At 41.1% G+C, this 16,901-nt stretch overlaps 2 protein-coding genes and 1 long non-coding RNA gene across 5 annotated transcripts in view; 2 read left to right on the plus strand and 1 right to left on the minus strand.

Annotated features, from left to right (window-relative positions):
• The window catches only part of plxnb1b (plexin b1b), a 204,034-nt gene that overhangs the window by 41,626 nt on the left and 145,507 nt on the right, over window positions 1-16,901 (minus strand). The window lies entirely within an intron of this gene.
• On the plus strand, window positions 14,077-15,373 carry LOC120557494. The gene is made up of 3 exons (XR_005638975.1): window positions 14,077-14,330; window positions 14,935-15,129; window positions 15,240-15,373. It is a non-coding gene; the product is annotated as an uncharacterized LOC120557494 (long non-coding RNA).
• On the plus strand, window positions 15,547-16,733 carry LOC120557490. The gene is made up of 2 exons (XM_039797860.1): window positions 15,547-15,918; window positions 16,011-16,733. The coding sequence occupies exons 1-2, from the start codon at window positions 15,554-15,556 to the stop codon at window positions 16,534-16,536; spliced, it is 891 nt and encodes a 296-aa protein (XP_039653794.1). The 5' UTR covers window positions 15,547-15,553; the 3' UTR covers window positions 16,537-16,733.

Here is a 16,901-nt window from a genome sequence, read left to right on the forward strand (position 1 = left end):
GCCCACATCTCCGCGCCTGCAGCTGATGCGTTTCGATTAGCGTGAAAATGGATCCTGAGGAGGTGAAACAGAGCCTGGTCTCTGGAGGACTAAGCCTGTTTCTTTGTTCCAACTTCCAAGTGACCTATAGCCTCCGTTAGTCATGAATAAATGATGTTAAAACCAGTGGCGGCTGCTGGTAATTCAAAGAGGGGAAGCTCATTTTTGGCCTACATCATAAAAATTGTCCATTTATTTATATAATAATAATGTAATTATTAAATTATATAATAATAATAATAATATAATACAATAATAATATAATTATTATAATAATTTATAATATCTGTGAGAAGGTTTCATCAAGAGGCATGGCATGGCCAGCAGTACATGTTCGTTGTCACAGCACTTCCAGTCAGCCAGCTAACTTTGTCATACCAAGAGAGCTGAACAGACCTGGTACTTTGCCCTGTCTTTTGCACTAAATCAATCTTAAGTGTTGATCTAACCCTGCTGTTTAATTCTAAGTTTCTCCTCGTAAGGAAGACTTTCAAATGGCTTTGCCAAAATCAGGTCGACAATATTAGCATTGTCTGCTATCGTGTGCAGTTTGCTAGCTGGTTAGTTCACCGCTGCAACACTAGCCTAGCCTACTGTATGAATGAATGAATGAACAAACGATCTAACAAAACGATATTAAACTCGAAGGTGGAAATGTTGGAATTATGTTAAACTAAAACAAATGTGGTGTATAATTGTATGAAATGTATAATGAAAATTGGCTAGCAATTTCTGTGGTGGCAAATTTTATTTTAACCATTTGTTTAATGATATTAACCATTGGTTTGATTGTTTTAGAACACCACAAGATTTAGCTTCTTCATGTGTAGATTCAAAAGGCTCCAAGTGAAATAGTTGGCAACCGTGAACTATAGCCCAGTAGAGTTATTTAGTTCTACTAGCCTGAACCTTCTCACATTGTTGTCTTTTGCTTAGATAGAAGTGGAGAAGGCCGATGACTGTTTACGACAGTGAGAACTACGTAGGATTCTGTCTCCTGAGATAAATTGTTGTTTAGGCTAATGTTAGGAACAGAGAGCAGAGGGGAAGGTGAGACAATGGTTTGACTTTTCATGATGTCCTCTTTTCAACTATGGCCATACTAAAAGATACATTTAGATGGGTGGCTTAACAGAGTTTCTTCACTATATGATGTTTGGATGTTTAGACTTTAGGTTAGAAAGACATTTTCAGTTGTGCTGCGTGTACATTTGAAACTGTGTTTTCTCCCTTTGCAAATGTAAATAAATACTCAAAGACCAAACTTTGGTTTAATTCTCAAACAGTCGTTCGTTTTGATTTTATCATGAATATCACTAACTCTGCTGCTTCAAGGAAAACTTCCACGACAGTTTGGCGTTGTCCGGCAGGATGGATGAGTTAACAGAGAAAAGAGCTCCGTTGGGTTGCTGATGACTGGCTATCCAGGGATCAAAAATCTCCTGCCTCATACCTCTAAACCTTTAAAAAGGTTTTTCAGAGAGAAGAGGGTTAGGACCGCGGAGCGCTCTTGACTGTTTTCCACTCCGTCAAAAACGAACAGGGAGAGATTTCAAGCAGCACGGGTAAGATAAAATTGATTAATTACAATTGGATTGCAAATTCAAGGTTTTGAACAAACATTCTAAACAAGCAACTGTTGCTAAACAAATTAAGTAATGAATAATTGGCGAAATCATTCTCTTAACTAAAGAGAATAAATGAAACTAATTCTGACTTTTGGGAAGTGAGTAACTGGGTATTTTTTGGGTCAGATAGGACAAAGATATAACTGGGTTACGAGTGACATCCTTTAACAGACAGACATATTTCTGATTATTTCTTTGATACGGGTGTGACAATAGATTACAGAAGAGACAGGCTGTGGACTGTCAACAAAGTTAGTTTGATAACTAACAAAAGGGTCTGAAGACCAAAACAATTACAATTGAACAGAAATAGTCTGAGAAACTATTAAATAAAAAATAAATTAAAAAAATATATATAGTCTGTGACAATTTAAAGAAGCTCTTGACTATTTATAAGATAGTCTGTGACACTTTGAAGAAGCTACACTTTAAAGAAGCTCTTGACTACTTATAAAAAAAATGGTCTAAAAATTTTAAAAAAGAAGGGCATACAAAATAGTAAATAGTCTGTGACACCCTAAGCAGGTTCTTGACTATTAAGCGATTTTTGTCTGCGGGCGGCGGGGCTCGGCGGTTTTTGAAGGTTTGCTGAAGAAATAAAATAAGCTTTGTGGTGACGATCACATTGAAAAAATAAAAGCTTCTGTCATCATGGGTAACGAACCATCGAAGCCCTTTGAAGCATCTGGACCCATTGTGGGTGAGATGTGTCAGAAATATGGACCGGATTGTTTGAGATGTCGGGTATATTGGTCAAAAAGCTTTGGCTTTCCGCCAAATGGATCTCTAAGTCTAGTAAAGCTAAGGATGTTAAAACACGCTTTAGAAGAGGAAGAGAAGAAAGCAAAAGGGGAAAAAACAATTAAAACAGAGATTTTAGAACAAATTGAGGATAATAAGGCATGTTTTAATGTGTGGATGAAAGAAGCTGATAACAGAGAGAGAAAACAATTGCAGAAACATACGACACTGTTAAACATGAGTGATACTAACAAAACGGAGAAAAAGAAAAAAGACATGAACACTGTCACTGACACAATTTCTCCTCTCTATCCGAGTTTGAAAGGCGTGGATCCAGGTCTCGACGTTCCACTGCCATACCCAAACCCCCCGCAGCAAGGGAAAAGGCCGAAAGGCGGATGGGGGAGAAACAAAGACGCGAGAAAACATCCACCCAATTCACCGCCACCCTAGTGCATCCGTGGCTGAATTATCAGCATTCCAAGCCCCCACAGAAGGAACAACAGAGAGGGATGCAGACGAAGATGAAGCTGATGCATTCCCAATGATTCAGGTTGCTACACAGGGAGGAGTGGGTGTGCTGTATAGACCCTGGACTGAAACGGACATTAGAAGAGCCACAAGCCATCTCCCCCGTGTAAAGACTCTGGTGCGCAATTTTCCAAGTCCCTCAAAGCATTCATTGAGACTTTTCTGCCCACTGTTCAAGAAATACGACGCATTCTGATGCAAAATCTTGGGCCTATGGAGTATGCAAAGATCAGAAACTCCAGTCATTCGTCATCCAACTCTTAATAATAGAGCAAATGATGACTACAACGACGCGCTGGAGGAACTCTTCACCGGGATAGAGACCACTTTTCCGGTCAGGATTGATATGTCACGTGTGGCAAACACCAAGCAGTTGAATGACGAGGCGGTGGAGGATTTCCAGCACCGACTGGCTGAGACTTTTGACCGACACAGTGGCATTGCACGCACAACCGCCGCCGGAGCGGTGGTTGAACTTTGGGAAGCCCATTTCAAAAACGTATTTTTGGGTGGGCTGCTCCCTGACATTCGAGCTCACGTGGAGAAGACATGCATTGGATTGCAAGATTCAGCTCTGACGGAGATTGTTAGACATGCCAGACATGCTGAGAAAATCATGGCTAACAGGAAAGAAAAGCTAGAAAGGAAAAGACAACAGAACAATGACAATGCACAGCTGACTCTCATGAAAACTGTAGCAGCACTGTCCCAAGAAAGGAGAGGTGCTGGCAGAGGAGCTTTCAGAGGCACAAATAGAGGGGTCTTCAGGGGCAGAGGAGGCAAAGGCAATGGCAAGGATAGGGCAGTGATTAGAGACACATGCTTCAACTGTGGCAAGAGAGGACATTGGTCCTATGACTGTCCTTACCCCAGGAGGGATTCATCCGAAGAACAGCACAAATGACCCTCGGCAGTATGCAGTTTGACAGAAGGTGGGGGATGGAGTTGGTGGTGGGACTAAGAGACTGGAGGACATTTGCATCTTTTCAGGAGGGTAACATGAACATACGTAACATATACATGCTTGCAATGAAGACGCCTTTTGCACGCTGCAACACTCCCTACACGATAGACAGATCAAATTAGACAAAAATACTGCACATTGAATAGAAACAACTTTTGGAAAATAGCTCAATTTATTCAATGTATTTATGTGATGAGTATACAAATTGCCTACCATGGTGTTAATTATACAAGGGAAGAAAATTGGATTTTTAGTTGATTCGGGAGCAACAATTTGGGTTTAGTGAAGATCTTTGTTCTTCAATCAGAAGCTCTCTGGTAAACTAGTTTTTCCTTAGAGAAGTGATTAGTAGAATGGTGATCCCAGAAAAGTTCACCATTCTTATGATATGTGTGTATTCAGATCCTTAGGATCCTGAACTAGATAATAAAGGAAAATGTTCATTGTTTCTTTCTCCCTTTCATCTGAGTGTCCTGAAAATTTGTTATGCAGATTGCATTTGAAAATGTCTGTTTGAAATTGAAGACATTCTTTCACCCACGGGTCTTAGGAATGTTTATTCTTTTGCCCACTGGCTTTAAAGTTGTGGGTTTGATAAAAATCACTCTTTGGCTGACATATTTTTGTTGCAGCCTAAAAGTACGCATTTGTTTACAAATTATAATGGAACACGTACCATGTCAGTCTGTTAATCTCCTTACTACGGTAAAACAAATTGGGACACCAGTAGTTAAACTTAAGGAATCACAAATATTACATGCATTCCTTTTGTCACCTTTTGACCCTGATGAAGACTACGTTGAAAGGTTTTTTTTAACAAATCAAAGGACGAGTATGAGTTTTCTTTTGTCTACTGGCATATACACATGTCCAGTGGCTGTCACCTTGACTGATAAACTACAGAAGTTTTTCAAAAATTCTAACTCAAAAGCTCACATTCATGTTTCTTTGTCTCCAACAGAAGAGGAGACAGACCTAAGACACCTTGTGACTATTTGTAAAATTGACTGACTGGACTGACACTATTGATGATGTGTTTATTTGTCTCCATCGACAGGAGACTATAGAAAACCTATACAACAGCGTATGCCTTGTATTCACAAGCATTCACATATTCAGTGAACGTGTGACTACAAATAGATGCATATTCACACGGTAAAAACGACATTTTATCTACTGATGTTTCACCACTTTTTGTCTCAGGTACAGCGTTATCTCTGGGCAAAACACACAAATGTGACGTGGATTGATAGACAAATTGTTAACCTGTAGTCATCAAGCTGCGTTCGGACTACAGGCCCCAGAATACATCAGTACACGCTAAAACAGGAAGTAATCGACAGAAATCCGACCGTGTATTTAACTCTTTATTGACGGATGGGGTTTATAGTTCCGTGTTTAGATTCTCTAGCACGTGCACTTATTTTCTCAAGTAACATAAATAAGAGGAATGATTTTTATTATGAATGTTAAAGTTTTGTTTCATTCAGGACCTTCGAGCAGTAAATGCAGTGGGTCTATGCTCGAGCACCTAATGTCTCCCACAGCTAAACATAACATTCTGCAGGGAATGTTGAAGGTTTTCATTCTCTGTTGTTTCGTCTAACGTTTTTCTTTCCTCAGTGTTCCAGCAGAAAAGACAGTAAATATCGTTTTATAGTCTGGGTGATGGTAAGATGTACACCTTGACACACCTTTATGAGGAATACATTGAGTTGTTAATTAATGATGCCATAAATTAAAAAGAATAACAGTGTGTTTATATGTACCCTGGAGAAATCCTTCTTTCTTTGAGAGAGGACAGCCAGAGGGGGAGACACACACACACACACCACACAGAGATAAGACACAAGCTAAAACCAAACATGAGTAGTACAAGTGAAATTTTGGTTTAAAGAAATGATTTTGATATACATTTTTGTTGAATGTTATATGATATGATGCTTCCCATAACAGGTAACGATTTGGATAAATAGAAGGCTAAAAACTTTAAGTTGTAATGATTCTTGGAACTAGCAGATAGTAATTAGTGTTACTTTGGTTTGTAAACTGGAGATAAAAAATGACATAAACAATGTATTTTGGGTAATTCGTCTTAGTTTAATGGTGATATTGAATAAATGAAGGTTTAAATGAGATTTAATCCTAAAAGCAGTACATTTCATATCATACTCTAATGAGTTTTTGAGTTGCTATGTCACCAATTGTCTAAACTACATTAGTTGATGTTGACGTTGAAACACTTTACTGAGGTGAAAATTCCCCTAAAGAAATTATTCATTGAACTTTGGTTACTGATAAACAGGATTTGCTGTAAAACCTAGAACAATGTTAAGGATTAGTATATTAAACAGATTATTTATATTGCTTTTGAGTCATGAGCTTTGTCATGTCTCAAATAGGAGGGATATAGTAGCAATGATAAATAAGGGGTTTAATAAAGAGATAAGTGGTTTAATAAAGTAGCAAGGGAAATAAATAGTGTTAAATAATTTTTCTAAAGACGTTTGAAACATTTGTTGTGACATCACTGTAGCTCCAGTTTAAAAGACCTTGGATAACCAAAGTGCTAGAATAGTTAACAATTGTACATTGAGAAAATCTGCTTAGCTGAGAACAAAATTGACAAAATTGATAGTTCAACTGTAAACAAAAGGATCATCTACCCCTGATTGACACAGTAGTGTAAGGGGATGCAATAGTAATTGTTTTTGTTTTATTGGTTCTGATTTGCTCCAAAGAATTTTGCTCTAAAGATTTTTTTTTCTTTATTTATACATAGGTAGGGAGAGGCCCATAATAAAAAACACCTTTTTCTTCCACGGCAGTATAAGGGAAATGATAGGTTAGGTTATTATGTGAGAATTTTCTTCTGCTCTTTTGGCCGTAAGAATCCAGGTGTCAAGTCTGGGGATTCTGTGGTGATACAACTTCAGGAGTAAGGATTGGCAAATAGACGGTGACAGAGACCATCGAGATCCTTCCAGTGACACACAGGGCAGTGAAAGGTTCCAGGCAGAGTCACCTGGATACACGCATCACTACAAAAGGTTCCAGATGTGGAGAAGAGGACAGGTTTTTCTACAACCTGCAACAAGTGACGAGCAGATCCTCTGCTGAGTCACCTACGTGCCATTTCTGAAGCGACAGGGAAAACTGGAGTTTTTCTCACTGTTTGCAACACATTGAGAGAGGAGAAAAACGAGAAGTTTTTCCAAGGAGGAAAAAACCAGAAGCTACATACTGCTATTGTAGCCTGCTGTTTAAAATCTTTTCAGAAGACAGCAGTGATACTGATCTCTTCTCTGACAACCACACAGCACATTCTCTGACAGTGACAGCAGAATATACTTCACAATTGTAGAGGACACACCACCTCTCTCTCTCTGAACACACACACACTCACTGCACATTCTTTTGAGGAACTGTTGACATTCCTCTGAGATAAACACACACACTTTCAGAGCAGAGTGCTCTGAACACACACACAAGGAGCAGACGGACAGAAAGGACTGGAACAGGTACCCTTCAAGAAGAACATGGGGGGTTTTTCCACATTTGTAGTGTGATTAATATGATTTTCTATTGCATTTATGGTTTTTGAAAAGTATGATAAATCACGTGTAACCATTCCTCCCAACATTTACATACACCAACACATTAGGGTGACTGGAGGAAAAGACGGGTGATGCGTTCACTACTTTCCATATCAATGAGAAAATGGTGGTTGGTATACGAATGCTACTAAATTGGGGCTAATTGGGGTTTCGTACCTTATGTGGTTCCTCATGACCACACAAACTCAACTGATAGATTGATGAAAGAAAGTAAATTATTCCTAAACAGCAATATTGTTAATATTGAACAAAGTTAAGTATAAAGACCTAGGCCATTTCGTTGTGTGCTTTAGAACTCAGGAAAAGTTCCTTGTGGATCTTTTATTACATTGAGGTAATTTCACTTTCCACATTGACGACACACAGACACCACATTTGACATTTGAAAGATTATCTAATAGATGCATTTTCTACTAAAGTATGACTTGGTTTAGTTAAGAAATGTATGCGTGATGTAGGTTATAATGATTTTTGTTCACTATTTCTTCGCTCACAGAAATAAGCTATTTCCAGTGAAACCACACACATAGAATAACTGAATTTTATTTGTGCTCTGACAGCACTTAATGAGGTTAGAGACAAGGAGGGGTCAGTTTTATTCTGATTCTTCTCAAACTTTCACTCTGTGAGAGCTTTGATAATTGCACTGAGCGTGCTTCAATTGATTTATATTAAAATAACCAAAGGAGGGAAGCATTTGATGCTATTGGATAATTTAATTATCAGCTTTATGGAAAATTTGACTTCGCTGTATGGGTTTTCTGTACTTGGGGTTTAACCATGGGTTGTCAATGGACATACGCATGGGTAGATATGAAATTAGTAAATATTCACACTTCACACCAGGTTATTTTAATGGTTAAATACATAACATATTCTTTACACAAATTATAAGGCACTAGTCTGATGTGACATTAACCAGTGAAATTAAGGTCCAGGGATTTTAGCAGATTATGTTTGGTCTTCGGATTTGTTTTTTTTGTTTGCTATGTCGTTACCCTAATCAAGAAAAAGAGTTCACTTCATTCTTATGGTAAATATGATTGAGCCTTCTGACGTATTCCGTCTTTCTGAATATGATAATAATGTTTGGACACCGTCTCTGATACTGTGTGAGATTGATTCTTGCTACTATTTAAAAGAGGTTGTTTTTGTACCTTTCCATTTAACATGTAAGAAATAGACATGAAGATCCATAAGGTTGAATAATAAGAAGTGTGATTAATTCTATAATAAGGGTTGAATCTTTAAAAGTAAAATTTATTTTTGTGATTATTTTGTAATCAAAAGGGTGAACTGTGGTGGCAAATTTTATTTTAACCATTTGTTTAATGATATTAACCATTGGTTTGATTGTTTTAGAACACCACAAGATTTAGCTTCTTCATGTGTAGATTCAAAAGGCTCCAAGTGAAATAGTTGGCAACCGTGAACTATAGCCCAGTAGAGTTATTTAGTTCTACTAGCCTGAACCTTCTCACATTGTTGTCTTTTGCTTAGATAGAAGTGGAGAAGGCCGATGACTGTTTACGACAGTGAGAACTACGTAGGATTCTGTCTCCTGAGATAAATTGTTGTTTAGGCTAATGTTAGGAACAGAGAGCAGAGGGGAAGGTGAGACAATGGTTTGACTTTTCATGATGTCCTCTTTTCAACTATGGCCATACTAAAAGATACATTTAGATGGGTGGCTTAACAGAGTTTCTTCACTATATGATGTTTGGATGTTTAGACTTTAGGTTAGAAAGACATTTTCAGTTGTGCTGCGTGTACCTTTGAAACTGTGTTTTCTCCATTTGCAAATGTAAATAAATACTCAAAGACCAAACTTTGGTTTAATTCTCAAACAGTCGTTCGTTTTGATTTTATCATGAATATCACTAACTCTGCTGCTTCAAGGAAAACTTCCACGACATTTCGCCAAGCAAATACCAAGAAATAGGTTGCAGCAGTTCGTCTTTCAACTAGCTAGACTTGCAAAATCCGCGATGGGACTGAGCTGAGCTGTGCTTGAAGTTGAACAGCTTCGGCGACTTGTTATAGTACAAAATCGCTGTCAATCAAAAGGAGATACAGTCCTTCGACAGATCCTCCAATCATCACGCAGAAGCCCAGCGTCCAGGCCAGCCCACTGCTCCATTGACCCCCAGAGACGCTGAGCGTCCGTGGGCGGGACATCATTTATCCAATGACCGTCTAGTTTCGAAGCAGTGAAAAAAACTGTTCAAAGCAGTCCCGTTGAAGTCAACGGCAAGCCCCCAGGAGGAGCGCTAAGTCTAAATGCCAACATGGGCTTAGCGGATAACGGTGGTACTGCACCCCATGGCCCAGAAAGACTTTTCACATAGACATTACATGGCGAAAGAAACGTCTATATTTCAGCGGATAATTAGTTTTGGGGTATATCAACCTACCAGCCCGAACACTGAAAGGGTCCTTGTTTAAAACGTTACGTTTTTAACATTTTTAACATTCACTAGAAGCGACAGAATACAGAATTATTAAATTTGAAATGATGAACGCGCATAATGGACGCGAGCAGACCCACGGGACTGTGCACGTCCGCTCTCATGACTGTTCTCCCGAGCTCATGTAGCTAGCTGTAATAATGGATATAGCTAATGGTTGTAATTCACCATGTGTTCTATTAATACGTCCATGGTATTATCTTATGCAGTTATGATACATCCGAGGGATGTATGTATGTTGTAAAGCCTGTTACGTGGATGTAACGTCATTAGCGTTTCCCAAACTGGCGGGGCTATCGGCTAGCTAGCTAGTTGCTAACATCAGGGTTAGCTAGCGTGGCTGTATTAAGATCATGCCTACATAACGTTACTACAGACATAGTGATTACATGGCCTTGGTTCTCTCTTATGATCCATCCGAGGACTGTATGCTGTAAAGCTTGTAACGTGGATGACAGATAAAGCCATGGATGAGCTCTGTTCACGAAACTGCAGGCTAACTGCTAGCGCTAGCTAGTAGCACGACATAATGATTAAATCTCCTTGGTTGTCTAGTTAAATACATCAATCGTTTATTTAGTTAAGCATGTAAACGATCTGGAACAACGAAAACACAATGTTTAACGTTAGTGAATATTTTAGACAATGAAAACGGCGAGTTCATGAGTTCGCCACTTGTAAGAGCCACGAGAGATAAGCTCATGAACGAGCATGTTGCTACCGGTTGCTACGACAACACAAACAAATTGTTGCTAGTGCGCGTGTCCACCGTGACGTCATGGGCCAAGATTGCGGAAAAGCCGAGCTCCATGTTGTCTTAATGCGCTTTTGAGCACTCTCATTGAGAAGGGTCCAACTGCAGCTTGCAGCAGTCGCTCACGCCACGCACCCTGCTCACGCCACGCCCCTGCTGGCACGCAACTTCCGACTTTCAGGGTTAGTTTACAAGATGCAGTTGCACCATGGCTGTATAAAGCCCATGTTGCAGGTTAACCACCACTGTTGATTAATAGGTACATATAGCACTCAATATGTGTATATATATATATATATATATATATATATATATATATTTTTTTTTAACAATACGGTGATGACGTCATGTTGGGGAGACGTGTATCAGCCTGGTACTAGAACTATGGTGACTGTGTATCAGCCTAGTACTGTAACTATGGTGACTGACTGGGATGAGGAAGATGTGTTTTTACTGTCAGTGAATAGCACCAAGTGAAAGTCAATGTTTTCTTTATATCTAGTGACAGTGATCATGTCTTTAGTTCAGATAAGTACCGGTAAACTTATCTAGATCTAGAAAATACAAAGCATCATGCTAGCTATATGCTAGCAATGGGCTAACTTGCCAGTCCAACCGTGTAAACACCCCGACAGTTGTAAACATATTGATTAGATATCTCACGTTTTGATGGTAGCCTACTAGCTCCAGTAACAACATATTTGCCTAGTGTTTATTTATTACTTGGACCGGGGATGTTGTTCAGCTTTCAGACAAGTTTAGACAGCTAGCTAATGCTACGCCGACGTTTATACGTTAAGCGTAAGAGCGTTAGCCTAGACGGCTAGGTAAATATTACGACTGCCTTCGGAGTTTCCTATATCTGCGTCCACGTTGTCAACATAAGACCTGTGGCTGTAGTGCTCCTTTTGAACCATAATGTTATTGAATGAAACGTTAAACGAGATGGGTGAGTTTTTGTTAGTTACACACAAAGCTAACTGGCTATAGTTAGCCTGTACGTATGCTAGCGGACATTAGCTAATGTTGCATAGCCAGCCAGCAGCTTTGGCAGTAGTTTCGGCAAGCTAAGAACGACAGCTAACACATCCATATGTCTCCATTTCAAACATCACTGCAGATTGACTGCTTTTAGCAGCAGAGGTTGATTGTGGGCGACATACTGTCGTGGTAAGCTCGCCGAAACTACTGCCGATTGCCGAAGTTGCTGGCTGGCTACGCAACGTTAGCTAATCCCGCTAGCATACGTACAGGCTAACTATAGCCAGTTAGCTTTGTGTGTAATGTTACAAAAACACCTATTTCATAGGAGCAAAGCTTAATATTTCATTCAATAAAAGTATGATACAAAAGGAGCCCTAACGCCACGTCTTATGTTGACAACGTGGACGCAGCTCCGAAGGCAGTTGTAATACCGGTATTTAACTAACGCTGCTGCGCTAACGTTAGCAAACGTCGGCGTAGCGTTAGCTAACTAGCTAAACTTGTGAAAAGCCGAACAGCATCCCCGTCCAAGTTGTGTTCCACTTTCCCTCCAATATTATTATACACATAACAAAGACACATTGACTCGGTCGAGACCAAAAGCCATGTTTTTCCAGAACATTGGCAGAAACCGTGACCGGGACAGCGCCAAAAAAGAAGGGGGCTTTTTTTTGTAAAGTGAAAAAAAAGAAAGGGGCTTTTATTTTGAAGGCAAAGAAAAGAAGGGGGCTTTTATTTTGAAGGCAAAGAAAACAAGGGGCAATGGGCGGGCCTGGCGGTGGAGTGAGCAAAGGGGGCGTGGCATGAGCAAAGGGGGCGTGGCGTGAGCAGGGGGCGTGGCGTGAGCGACTGCTGCAAGCTGCAGTTGGACCCTATTGCTCTCATTGGAACGTACGAGGCTTCCCGCCGAACACTGTATCCAGTTCTCTTAATACATCCATGGTCAACGGACGCTAGGCTTCAACAGGGAAATGCACTGATACGCTAGGGGAATGAATGAGAAGGAAATCGAGTCAGCTAATTCTGAACCAACTCGTCTTTGAGATGAACGTATTCTAACGCATTTTAGTCAATAAAATGTTAACACAATTGTACGTATTTGACCATTACATTTTAGGGGAAGCTGAGCTTCCTTTGCAGTCTTAAAGAAATCGCCACTGGTTAAAACATGTATAAATGACTCATTTTTTTACGAAAGACAAAGGAGCTGTGTGCGTGCGGCGCAGTCTCTTTTTTCTTTCTCTCCCTTTTCCAATTGCACCTGACTGCAGTACGCAGATCGGGGTTGGGCCAAATGTGGGCGGAGCTAAACGTTTGACTCCGTGGGCGCGCCATCTGGTGGCGGACATCAGGCAGCACATTCGTCATTGCAACACCTTTATAATATAATATATATTATAGATATATAGATTATAATAAATAATGATATTTGAATTATAGATATATAGATTATAATAAACAATGATATTTGAATTGTAAAAAGGAAAAAAGAACGGGGTTGGGTTTAGGAAAAGAAGAACGGGGAAAGCAAACATGACTCCCGGGAAATGAGCCCTGGTCTCTGGGGAACGCCAGACAACAACTGACGGTTGTTAAGGCAGTGCGCAGTGCAATCGGAAAGTCGGACGGACTAACCTGCCGCCTGCCGGACGGACTAACCTGCCGGGCAGCCAGCGAACGGACGCTGGCTGCCCGCGGACGGACGCTGCCTGCCCGCGAACGGACGATGGCTGCCTGCCCGTGGACGGACGCTGGCTGCCGGCTGGCTGCCCGCGGAAGGACGCTGGCTGCCTGCGAATGGACGCTGGATGCCGGCTGGCTGCCCGCGGACGGACGCTGGCTGCCTGCCCGCGGACGGACACTAGCTGCCGGCTGGCTGCCCGCGGACGGACGCTGGCTGCCCGCGAATGGACGCTGGATGCCTGCTGGCTGCCCGCGGACGGACGCTGGCTGCCAGCTGCCTGCCCGCGAACGGACGCTGGCTGCCGGCTGGCTGCCCGCGGACGGACGTTGGCTGCCCGCGAACGGACGCTGGCTGCCCGAGAACGGACGCTGGCTGCCGGCTGCCTGCCCGCGGACAGACGCTACCTGCCCGCGGACGGACACTGCCTGCCGGCCGGTGGTCTACATAATTTCCCGGTAGATGTTTTGGTTCCACTCCGCCGCTGGGTTAAGGAAAGGATAACGGGGAAATCAAAAGTAATTCGCGGGAAACGAGCCCATGTCTCTGGGGGACGCCAACAACGGACGGTTGGGTTAAGAAAAACAACAACGGGAAAAGCAAACTTCACACGCGGGAAAAGATCTCCGGTCAGCTTGAAAGTCCTGCGTTTTCCCCTCACACCAATAGGCTATATGCACAGTTACTTCCTGGTTACGGACAAGCCAGCCCAATCACTTCCGGTCGTCTGTCGTCAGGTGAGCTTTCTGTCAGAGCCGGCAAAACCAAAACAATGACTTTCTACACTCGTTGCCTTCAAGACTTACCCCGTGTCACTATCAACGATGTACACCGTCTTATTAAGGCTTACTCAACCACGGCATCAAGCAAAAAAGAAAAAGGATTTAAGCTGTACATAACCAGCTATATTCATGACTATGAAGGTAAGTGTACAATGTAACCGTTAATCTAACGTTAACTGAGGTTCTGCGAGAGTAGCGTTACATAGCAATGACGTTAACGTTTATAATGTAGCTAACATCGAACAATATAATATAATCATGCTGAATCACATATTAGCAGTGAAATGTATGTGAGCTCCTGCTCTTTGAGATAAACAGGCTGGCAGTCATAAAAATAGTGTATTAAAGCTATGTTGTTATGCTGGCGTAAGCTAACGTTATACCGTTACGCTCGCTGATATGTTTCTGTTTCTCAGTTTCTGACAAGAGCGACTCAGGAGAGGTGTCTGTGGGGCAGCGCGGCTGCTTCAGGTCAATGAGGAAAAGCGAGAGACCACACAACTTAAGTGTAGGAAAATGAGAGCAGGTTCAGTGTTGTAAAAATGCATTTTAGTAATGAATGGTATTTGCAGTATAAGTATCAAGATATTAGTTCACCCGCACAGCAAGTGGACTTAAATACACCAGTGACTAAATTCCAGTAGGTTAATACATGTACAGTATTTTAGTTATATTATACACTAACATACCAGAACATCAAAAACACATAGGTTACTTTACCAACTTGTATACATTTATTTTACAGATTGTTCTCAAAGACTCTAAGCCTGTTGAACTGCTGGCATGCCAGTGCTCATGTGTGGCAGGGCTTGCGCTATGCAATCATATTGCAGCATTGCTGTACCAAACCTCACATTACAGCCAACAGGGAGCAATAGCTGTCCCCCCTACTCACAGCTGTACAGGGTCTGAGCAACAATGGCACAAACCCAGGACCCAGGTATTGTTTGTTTACAACACTTCCATAATTAAAATATTTCAATCAACTCTCAACAGGTTCGCACATAGGCTACATCGTCCTTAAATAAGTTATTGTACATTTGCTTACAGGGTTTCAAGCCTGGTCCAACAAATGAGATGGTAGTGTTGTCAGCTCAGCCCAAGGAGAGAAGAGTGGCTGAAGGAATCAGGTAACATTAGTTAAACTGAATATTTCTGCTACATTCTGTGTCTGCTGTGTCTGTCCACACACACACACGCACTTAGCGTAAAGCTACAGAACACAGAGGTGTTCATTCATTTCTGATAATAATAACATTACTACCTGTTTAACTGATCAGTTATGTTGTATGTTTTCAGGAGTAACTTATACAAAGGACCTTCCAGACATGTCAGTCCTTCGGTTGAATGACATCTACCAAGGCATGCCAAGGAAAACTGCTCCACTAATAACAACCATGGGAATAGCAGGGGGTGTACCATTAGTAGACAGTGCCTTTGGAAAAGTCCAAGAAGGTAGTGTTCTCTCCTACCATCTTCCAGCATGGACTCCACCAATGACATATCTACATGCGACTGCACCACCAAGACCATCCTTACCTCTTGATGGTTACTCTTTGGGGCCCTCGGAGTGTTGTTTTGTGCTTAACTACCATCAGCAGCTGCACATGAAATCTCTTCAAACATCAGAGATCATGGCGCACCAACTTGAGGAAAGCACAAGACAACAGAGCACACTGAAGGAATGGCACCTTCTAAGAAAGCCACGAGTGACTTCCTCTAGATTCAGGTATGTATAATCTTTTTTATTGATAGTCATTACATTGTTTAAGATGTTGTTTAAATACTTAGACCAAGTTGTGTGTGTTCATGCATTTCTAGAGAGGTTTGCCATGTGAGAGGACAGTCCTCAGCGGAGAACCTGGCACTCAGGATTTTACGGCCAGGTTATCAGACCGCAGAAATGAAGAGGGGTCTTCAGATGGAGTCCAAGGCTGTAGAAGAGTACTGCCTTGTTAAGGATGTAAACCACTATCCTTGCGGTTTCATCATCCACCCAGATGCACCATGGCTCGGGTCATCACCAGATGGGTTGGTATACGACCCGAATGCCGAGCCTGCGTTTGGACTGCTGGAGGTGAAGTGTCCTAATGTGAGAAGCTATGTAGACTGTACGTACCTTAGGGTCTCCGATGGAGTGCTACAGCTAAAACCATCTCACACGTACTACTGGCAGGTACAGGGACAACTGCTCATTACTGGTCTGGAATGGTGTGATTTTGTTGTCTATGCAGAAGATGACATGTTCATTCAAAGAATATACAGGGATGGCAGAATCATGAAAACAATGAAAGAAAAGGTTGATTTCTTCTATTTTTACTTTTATCTACCTATGCTTTTGGCTTGAAAAAAAATCATGCCATTGACAGTACTTATTTCAATCAGTTTTAATCAGTTAGTATTTATTTTAGGTTTTAGTGTTAATTTGATCATCCATACACAACTCCTAAATAGCCATAAGTAAAATGAAGATCAGGCCTGCATAGATAGAGATACTTTATTAATCTGACTGAAATGTATTTAAATTGTTGACTGTAGAACATGTCACCTTCAATTACATATTTTCTTATGTTCATTTGTTCTGAGATTATTTATTTGTATCTAAACACAGTATTGTGTAAGTGCTGCTTGTAATGACCACAGTAAAATACACATTTTGTGAGATCCCTAAAGAAAGGCTGTGGTATCATTTTATTTTTAATTTCACTGTAG

This window comes from Perca fluviatilis, chromosome 4 (genome assembly GCF_010015445.1).
Source record: "Perca fluviatilis chromosome 4, GENO_Pfluv_1.0, whole genome shotgun sequence".
Taxonomy (NCBI): Eukaryota; Metazoa; Chordata; class Actinopteri; order Perciformes; family Percidae; genus Perca; species Perca fluviatilis.